Source organism: Saccostrea cucullata, unplaced genomic scaffold (genome assembly GCF_032062105.1).
Source record: "Saccostrea cucullata isolate Sc308-1 unplaced genomic scaffold, CSIRO_AGI_Scuc_v1 ctg10702, whole genome shotgun sequence".
Lineage (NCBI taxonomy): Eukaryota > Metazoa > Mollusca > Bivalvia > Ostreida > Ostreidae > Saccostrea > Saccostrea cuccullata.
The window spans coordinates 86497-95979 of record NW_026939999.1 but is presented as its reverse complement, the minus strand read 5'-3'; the positions used below and the strand labels follow the sequence as shown (position 1 = coordinate 95979).

The window sequence follows — 9483 nt, the reverse complement described above, 5'->3', positions numbered from 1 at the left end:
CTTTTGGCGTCTTCAAAATACGTCCGGCGTCGTCACTTCCGGTAAAACCGGAAGTGGTCGGAAAACGCGTATTTTTGCCGAGCTTGGGAAGTTTTGGGGTAACATATGTCTCTGGGAGCATAAAAATTAATTTTCCGTCCGTCGTCGTCACTTCCGGTCAAACCGGAAGTAGCAGAAAATGGCTTATTTTTGCATTAATTAACATAGCTTCAGAGGAGTCTAACCATTTTTTGGCGTTATTTCTTATTTTTGTTAAAAATGAAAGCTACTTCCGGTCAAACAGGACGGAAGACCTACTCGTTGCTTTGCAACGAGCTTTGCTCTAGTTATTATTCTTATTATTTTTCTTCTTCCTGGGAAAATTTTGTCCACGAGTGATCTTGTAAACTACACATCCGACTTAGGTGAAACCTTTTTAGGGTCAGTAGGCATGTTATGTAGAGTTGCCAAACAAAGGTCATTTTGCGCGCACGTGCTTGCAATTGCGCGCAAGTGCAACAGGTGAAATTACCAATATAATGGATATTGCCGTAACTTTTCTATTTTTTGATGAGATGCTTTGAAACTCACAATGTAAGGATACATTAGTAGTATAGACAAGATAGCATGGTCAAAATAGCAAGATCTCACGCGCATGCACGTGCGCTTCGCTCTGATTGGCTGAAACTAAAGTCTCAATAACTTTCTTGTTTCTTGTCATAATCCTTTGAAATTTTGAACATAGTCCTACATTATGAAGATCTACTGAATGATATATAAGAATTTTCATGAAAGCGTGCGCATGTGCGCGTGCTGCAAGCTGATTGGCTGAAACTTTAAATGGCAATATCTCCTTTGTTTTTTGACGAAATTCTTTGAAATTTAAAATATAGTCATGCTTTAGGATATCCTACAAAATGGTATAGAAAAAAAATCATGAAATCACGCGCATGCACGTGTGCTGCAATCTGATTGGCTAAACTTTAAATGGCTATTTCTTCTTTGTTTTTTGACGAAATGCTTTGAAATTTAAAATATAGTCATGCATTAGAATATCCTACAAAATGAAAAAGAAAAAAAATCATGAAATCACGCGCATGCACGTGTGCTGCAATCTGATTGGCTGAAACTTAAAATGGCTATTTCTCCTTTGTTTTTCGACGAAATTCTTTGAAATTTAAAATATAGTCATGCATTAGGATATCCTACAAAATGATATAGAAAAATCATGAAATTACGCGCATGCACGTGTTGCAATCTGATTGGCTGAAACTTTAAATGGCTATAACTCCCTTGTTTTTCAACCAAACAGGATGGGATTTTTAGATAGATGTAAGGGACTCCTACAAGAAGGTATGATCATCGTGCACGCACGTGCGTGCATTTGAAACGACTATATTTAAAAATACTCTTGAATGAGTGATTTTTATTAATTTTGGACTGAATGCTTTAATATATAGTATATTAAAATATATAAATAGTGTAGACAAGATGATATGATCATAACGCACATGCATTCACATGCGCTTGGGTGCAATGCTAAAAATTGAATATAATTGGTATCCTTCTGGGGAAACGTTGTTCAAGTCAAAAATGCACAGAGTTTGTCTTATTTAATGAAGCTTACAGGAAGTATGGCACCGAAAGGGAGTTTGGGGGCGTTTGGGGAACATCTGTAACGGTTCCCGTTACAATTAGCACTAGTTTTTATTGTTTTTATTTGAATCCATTGTGTACGTCATATTTTAATATGTAAAATTTGCCAATTTTTTTGCATTTTCAGATGCCCCCTCTGGTAACAAGACGTAGAATTTTGTGTTTCTTATATATATTGTATAATATAGTATTACTCATCAAATATTACAGTTTGAACAAAATGTCTATTGTAGTATTTGTATAATTTGCTTTAAAGTGCTAAAAATTGGCATTTTCCTATATAATCCTATAGTAAACTAGGGCTAATTGTAACGGGGACCGTTACAGATGTTCCCCAAACGCTCCCCAACTCCATTTGGGTGCCGTATTCCCTGTAAGCGCTATTAAGTAAGACACACTTTATGCAATTTAGACTTAAACAAAGTTTTCCCAGAAAAATACAAAATATATTTAAATTTTAGCATTGCACGCGTGCTCATCTGAATGCATGTGCGTAATGACCACATCATTTTGTCTGCACTATATATATATTTTAATATACTTAATAACAAATCCATTAATCCAGAAGTATTAGGAAATACACTCATTTAAGTGTATTTTAATATTACTTATTTCACATGCACGCACGTGCATGCACGTGCATGAGGACTTTACCTTCTTGTAGGAGTCTATTATGTCTGTCTTGTTCTAAATCCCATTGTTTATTAAAAAACAAAGGAGTTATAGCCATTTACAGTTTTAGCCAATTAGAATGCAACACACGTGCATGCGCGTGTTTTCACGACAATTGTTATATATCATATTGTAGTACATCCTAAAGTATGTATATATTTTAGATTTCATAGCATTTCGTCAAAAAACAAAAAAGATATTGAGATTTTTGTTTCAGCCAATCAGAACGAAGCGCACATGCATGTACGTGCATGATGACCATACCTTCTTGTAGGAGTCTATTATATCTGTCTATGTTCTAAATCCCATCCTGTTTGGTTGAAAAACAAGGGAGTTATAGCCATTTCAAGTTTAAGCCAATCAGATTGCAGCGCACGTGCATGCGCGTGTTTTCATGACAATTTTTATACATAATATTGTAGAACATCCTAAAGTATGCCTATATTTTAAATTTCATATTATTTCGTCAAAAAACAGAAAAGATATTGAGATTTTTGTTTCAGCCAATCAGAGCGAAGTACACGTGCATGCGCGTGAGTTCTTGCTAATTTGACAGTGTCATATTATCTACACTATTAATATATCTTTATATAATGAGTTTCAAATCATTTACTTAAAAAATGTAAAAGTTATAGCGATATTAAGTATATCGGTCATTTCACTCATTTCACGCGCACGCACGTGCATGCGTATGCGCGCAAAATGACCTTCGTTCCGCACACCTACACTACACACCTATTAACCCTAAAAAGGTTTTAGCTTAGTTGGGTGAACAGTTTTAAAACACTCGCGGACAAAAAAGTACCGGAGAACAAAGAAGAAAAAAAATAATAATAATAATAATAATAATAATAAGAAACAGAGTAAAAACAATAGGTTCCCAAACTCCGTTTGGGGAACATTAATCTGACGGTCCCTCAAAAATACCTGGACGGTAGATTTCCCCCAAACTTTGCATGTACACTGAAGTTAATGTAAGTTATATATGGTATAAAAATGAAGAGTTTCGCTATTGTAGTTTTCACACAAAAAAAACTATAGTCGGCCCCCTTAAGTATAGTTTGCAAAAAAAAAAAAGCAAAAAAAAAAACCCAATACATAAACAGAGAGAAAGTTTGCAACTCTTTTTTGGCCGTTTGCTTTAACACCGCATGTTGTCAAAAACGCATGACAATTTATGGAAAAATGAAAAAAAAAAAATGAGGTGCCCTCGTTAAAGGTAAACGCATTGTTCTGTGGAAAGGTCACAAAGTGTTAGGCTTTGCGTCCATATATTTTTATCACAAAAACTTTTTTCTCGCTAAAGCCTTGAAACTAATATTTTGCTTAAATAAAATACAGATCATAAAAGAAAACGTGCAAAAAGATTCATGTGCAATAACAAAATAAAGAAAAAAAACCAATTCACCGGCCTTAATTGCTATTAAGTTTAGATAGAACTATACGTAGTGTATGAATGAGTTCAAATTCAACTTATTAAGCCTTATTTTGAATAACAATTTAATACATAATCGTTTTATAATAAGAAAAGATCGAAACAATACGCGCATGTTACGTCATACAGGCATTTTTACAAGGTGTAATATACATGTTTATTGAAAATAATTAACAGTAATGATAACTTTTTGATTTATACCCCCATACCAGATGTTGATTTGTCAACTTAATAATTGACGTCACTGCGAAAGGATTCTCATAATCACGTGACAAACGCTTTTCATTATAATGTACAAGAAATCAATAACTACCTGTTAGTCGTTATCGAGCGGTTAAAATGTACTGGAAAAAGTAGCAGTAATTTCACATCAAAAGGTAAGTCATTTTATTCATTTTTTATTTTCAAAATGCGTTGTTAATATTTATATTCTGGCTACAGTCAAAAAGACATTTTTAAAAAACTAGATATTAAGTTATCCATAAAACAATACAATTTCCAAAGCGATGCTACAATGCTGCTGAGGTTTGGTCAATGCATAAGTTGTATTAGGTGTGACATATTGTTATGAAGCTAAGATATCGATTTTATCATTGCTGCAATTTATTGCTCCGACTCCAATATTGTCCTCAACAGGAATTTTTTAGATCAATGATGCCATTATCTTCGAGACATCAAATACCATATAAGAAAATATTGTGTAACTAAATTTATTTCTTGTACTTGATTGAAATAAAATCAAATAATCACACTTGACATTTTCTCAACATTAAATTTAATGCGTGTTTGGTGTTATATACATGTATTATATATATCATGAGTTATTTCTTTTGGTGAATATCTATACAGAAAAAAAGTTTATTGACCTTCTCAACAACTTGAATGTCATTACATGTATATTTTATTTGCAAATAAGTTCTTTAATGCCTTGCAATTTGACTTTCTCAAGTCCTGTATGTATTTATTAAAAAGGGGTATTTTATTTAGGGGAAAATCAATGTCCTTTTACGAATTCATTCCGAGATTTTAATAAGTAAGGATGTCACTGGGTGTGGCTGTACTACATGTACAGGAAACGCTTACTCGTCAATTTATAGAACCTGGTCGCATCACTGGTGGTTTAGACATGTAAAGGGCCTGTACTATGTGCTCACCCTTTTCTCGCCAAGATGATATCCTACGCAAGCACGAAAAGTAGGATTAATACAGAAAAAAAATCTTTGTAGGTTCATTTGAGGGTGAATGACCGTCATAAAGCAAACAAAATAATTTTACAAATTTTTCTGTTGTTTTACATTCAACTTTATTTTATTTTCAGAGCAGATATTACCCCTTAGGTTTTTCTTAGGGGTAAAAGGTTATTGTAAACATTAACACGTTGTGTCTGGGCCTTACATAGAGGTTTCACAGACCAACGTCTGCAAGTGCAAATTAGAATACCACGCACGTGTTTACATCACTTTTAGAATTTATAACTTGTAAATGCTTTAAATGCAAGAATCTTTATCTTCGGATAATTTCATTTTTTGGCATAGATCTATCCAGTGCAATTTTTAAAGTACATATTAACTATTTTAATTGAATATATGCAAGTATCCATGAAATTAAACTAATAATTAACTTTAATAACTTTGATTCGTTAAGTCATATTTACTGTATTTATCTCTTAGTAAAATAATCATTTACCATGATAAGATAATTTCCTTATGTCCGTACTTGCACTTATTTTTATTATTGACAGAAACAGCAATTTAGAAAATATAAGAAACAAATTTGTTTCTACGGATCGATCTCTACAATCTCTAATAAACGTGGATACCTGTAGAATTTCATTATATCAAAAATGATATCGCAATGCACAGATTTCTCCCGTTACACGTACAATTTGTACTTTGGCTTGCAGAACCTCTCTAATACATGTATTTAATACATACGGTGGAATATCCAAATCTGTTAAATACAGAACGTTTTTAATTTTTTCCTAATGGTTTTGTTAAAAGGTAAAAATAATGGCGGTATTTGAACTATATGAACTTTTACATATTCACTACGAACATTTTTATAAAAGGATAAACCACGCTTTATTTCCTTGCCCACATATAAAACAGATTAATATTGTTCTATTCAGCACAGGTTCGCTCCTATGCATGACATTTTTAAAAAAAACTGTCGATACTGAGATCGGACAATTTGCAGTTTGTTATATTTCAATCAGTTATCAGAAGGATTCACATTATTCAAATCAAACTTTGAATAAATTTTTTTTTAAAATATTAAAACACCATTATTATAAGCGTTTAGCAACAAGCAGTCAACACTTTGAAGTTAACGCTGCGGTTTTTTTTTCGGATAAAAACCATCAAGGCCTGTGTCGCGACAAACGATATCACGATGGGTATCTCTCGTATTGGTGTCCTCAATCGACCTGCGTGCATAATAAAGGTCTCCATACATGCAAGTGACAAAATCTAAAACATGACGTAAAACAGCAAATAAATTATGTACCTCCTTTGGAACTGAAAGGCAAAGAATACTCGTTCTAGCAATTTGTTATATTTTAACGCGGTTTAAACGAAGGTGTAAAAGACATTAAAATACTAGTCTCTTCATACGTTTAAAACTACGAGTTGAAAATTCCAGCATCATTAAGTGCTAAGTACCTTTCTTTGTTACTTATTTAAGGTCAGAAGATAAAAACAAATATTTTCTTTGGATGAGACTTAATAAAACGTTTAGAAAAGTGGATAGGTTCTTAGAATTTTTCTCGTAAGAACTGGAAAATGAAATAGACTTTGAAAATATTAGTAATATTTCAATAAAAAACAAATATAGACAAATCACACTCAGTTAAGTATTTTCCAGTTTTTCTAAGAATTATCCACTTTTCTAAACTTAAGACATGATTTTAAGTCTCCTCCAAAGAAAAAAATTGTTTGTACCATCTATCCTTATTTAAAATAGTGCTAATAATTTTTAAGTCCTTGACATTAAATTTAAATGTCTTCAGTGAAGTTGCTAATTATATTAAAATTGGACTATGATTTAAAAAAAATTCATACTTCAAAAACAATATAACACAATAGAAGGATTTTAATTCAAAAGAAGTGCTTTAAGTTAAGTATTGCTTTATCTATGCATATTAAGTAAACAATCATGACTTGTTGCAAGTTTTTGTAAATTTTTGTAATTGATACTGAATACAAGTATCATACATCCTGTATATTTTGCCATTTGTTTTTAGAACACACTCATCGAGTTTTCAAAGACGTACCATTTCTAAACCTCCTCAAGAAAAGAGATGATTAACTTATAAGCTGCAATTCAATTTACTTTTCAGAAATCTAATGCACAAATAATTATTAACATACATGTAACAAATGGTTTTCTGGGTGTGTGCTTGACAAAGGCGTTAAAATTGTTATCTAGTATTTCCAGCGACTCATACTAAGTTGAAAACATGTAAGGTGTAATATTAATTTATTGATTTAATTAATTACAACAACACGAAGTAAAAAGACAAATGTAAGGCAACTGCCATACATACAAGTCGCCCGCGTGAAGCAGCTGTTAGTAGTCACTGTGGGTTTGTTCTAATGTTAGTAACAAAGGAGTTGATCCTTAATTCTGAGGCGATTTAAATGTTCAATTTCTTTATATTTTTATATTTGAAACCCTTCTTGCGAATTTATTCACATGGAAACGCCACAACCTGCCGCGCGCGGTGAATGGCTGCAAACAGACTTGCACTTGGCACTCAGGGCCTTTGAGCAAAGAGGGATCGTTTTAGTCCTGCGCAACGAGATCTCGATATAGGGATTCATACTAAGGACTGGTTTTCACATCCCGCACTAGGATTCGAATTCGCAAATTAAAACCCTTTCTCCGCGAATCTACAGCAAACAAACTGACTAATGCGCAATGCGGGCAACTCAAAAATGCACCTTGAACTTTATATCACTTGAATTAGGAAAATCGTGTTATCTTTCACATAGCGTATGTTCAGTCATAAGTTATACTAAAGACGTTTTCCATTTTAGCCCTCGACTTGCAGTAAAGTGTCAGACAGTGTCACGTGATCCCATTTAAAGACGTAAAAAATAAAGAAAAAAAAAACGAAAAAAAGAAAAAGAACAGTTTGAAAATCATACATTGTACAAACATGTTGTATGATCATTTAGGTATAAAATCTTTTGCTGCTGGTGAGATGAAACCTATATAAAATACTAAGAAAACTGCCCATTGGTGCAAAAATCTGAACCGTTAATAATTTTCATTCGATTTTATTTATTTTTGTAGGTAAAGAAGAATTTCTGATTATATGAAGTCGTATAATGAATATCACGTCGGACCTGAGGTTGGACAACAAAATGGGTTCCGTAAACGTCAAGGTCGAAATCTTCGGATTCATTGTCTTGGCAATCCTAAATATTATTTGCAATATTTTAGTTTGCGTTGTGATACGACGAAGTCGCCGAGTCCAGTCAACAACAAACTATTTTGTTGCCGCTCTTTCAATTTCAGACATTTTATTTACAGTTCTTGTAATGCCTTTCGTTATCGGTCGAGTCCTAGCAGGAAGCTGGGTTTTTTCCAACACCATATGTCGGATTATTCGCTTTGTTCAATTCACAGTTCCAGGACTTATCATTTATCTTCTGCTTTCTATCTGCTTAGATAGGTTTTACACCATTATTTATCCGCTAAGCTTCAAAATCAGAAGAGGCACCGCTAAGCGGATGATTCTCGCAAGCTGGATTGCGGTATCGATTCATTGTATTATTTGTTTATATGTTTTCCAGGAACAACTATATGGCCAAGAAATAGTTTGTAGGTTCTACGTTAATATCACGAACGTAAATCTATTATTTGTTTTATACATTATTTCAATAATTCTTCTTCAGTATATATTTCCCATGATTATCATTGGTGTCCTTTATTCGAAAGTTTTCTATCACATATGGAAAACGAATGGTTGTTGCACTTTGCAAAGGACAAGTAATATTGTGTCTCGGACAAAAGTAAATATGGTAAAGCTACTCATGTTAATCACAGTGATCACGTTCGTCTTCTTTTCTCCAATGTACATAACAAACACAATATTTTGCTTTTTGAAAGTTCCACGCCAGGACAGTTTTGTTTTCCGCATCTGCACTTGGTTAGTTTTCCTTACTGGAATAATCAAACCATTGCTCTATTTTGTTCATAATGCCAACTTTAGACGAGGATGCCGGGAAGTGCTATGCTTTTCGGGATCGCGGTGCTACAGAAGTAACACATACGCCATTACCATTGCTCCGTCTTTTGGGAAGAAGAATTTCGTGGGTGTCATGCCACCTGACAATGGGAGGTCCTCGCCGATTCGTGCCTTTGATCGATCTACACATTGCGATGCCAATCCTTGGACAAACAATAATACGGTGACTTCTTATGTGTAAAAAAAGGATATAATATAAATCATATTCCACTAAATTTGTCGCTTTCAGGTGCTGATTTGTCTAGTTGTTGCTACCATTTTTTGGTTCTTAATAAGAATATTGTTTTTGTTACATATTTCTGACAAATAAATTGAAAAAGGCAAAAAAGGATTTTTTTTTAGAACTTTGTTTTCGAAAACAACATTGATTGAATGTAAATAAAATCTGTTGTTGCATCTGTAATTGTAACATTTTAAAAGCTTAAAAATACATGATTTTTTTTTTTTAAATAAAAGGGGAAATTGAAAAATTAGAGCAAAGTAAAAT

General features: G+C 33.1%; 1 protein-coding gene across 1 annotated transcript; it reads left to right on the top strand.

Moving 5' to 3' along the window:
- Window positions 1-4069: 4069 nt before the first annotated feature.
- On the top strand, window positions 4070-9177 carry LOC134254439 (probable G-protein coupled receptor 19). The gene is made up of 2 exons (XM_062736955.1): window positions 4070-4119; window positions 8039-9177. The coding sequence occupies exon 2, from the start codon at window positions 8074-8076 to the stop codon at window positions 9175-9177; it is 1104 nt and encodes a 367-aa protein (XP_062592939.1). The 5' UTR covers window positions 4070-4119; window positions 8039-8073.
- The last annotated feature ends 306 nt before the right edge of the window (window positions 9178-9483 follow it).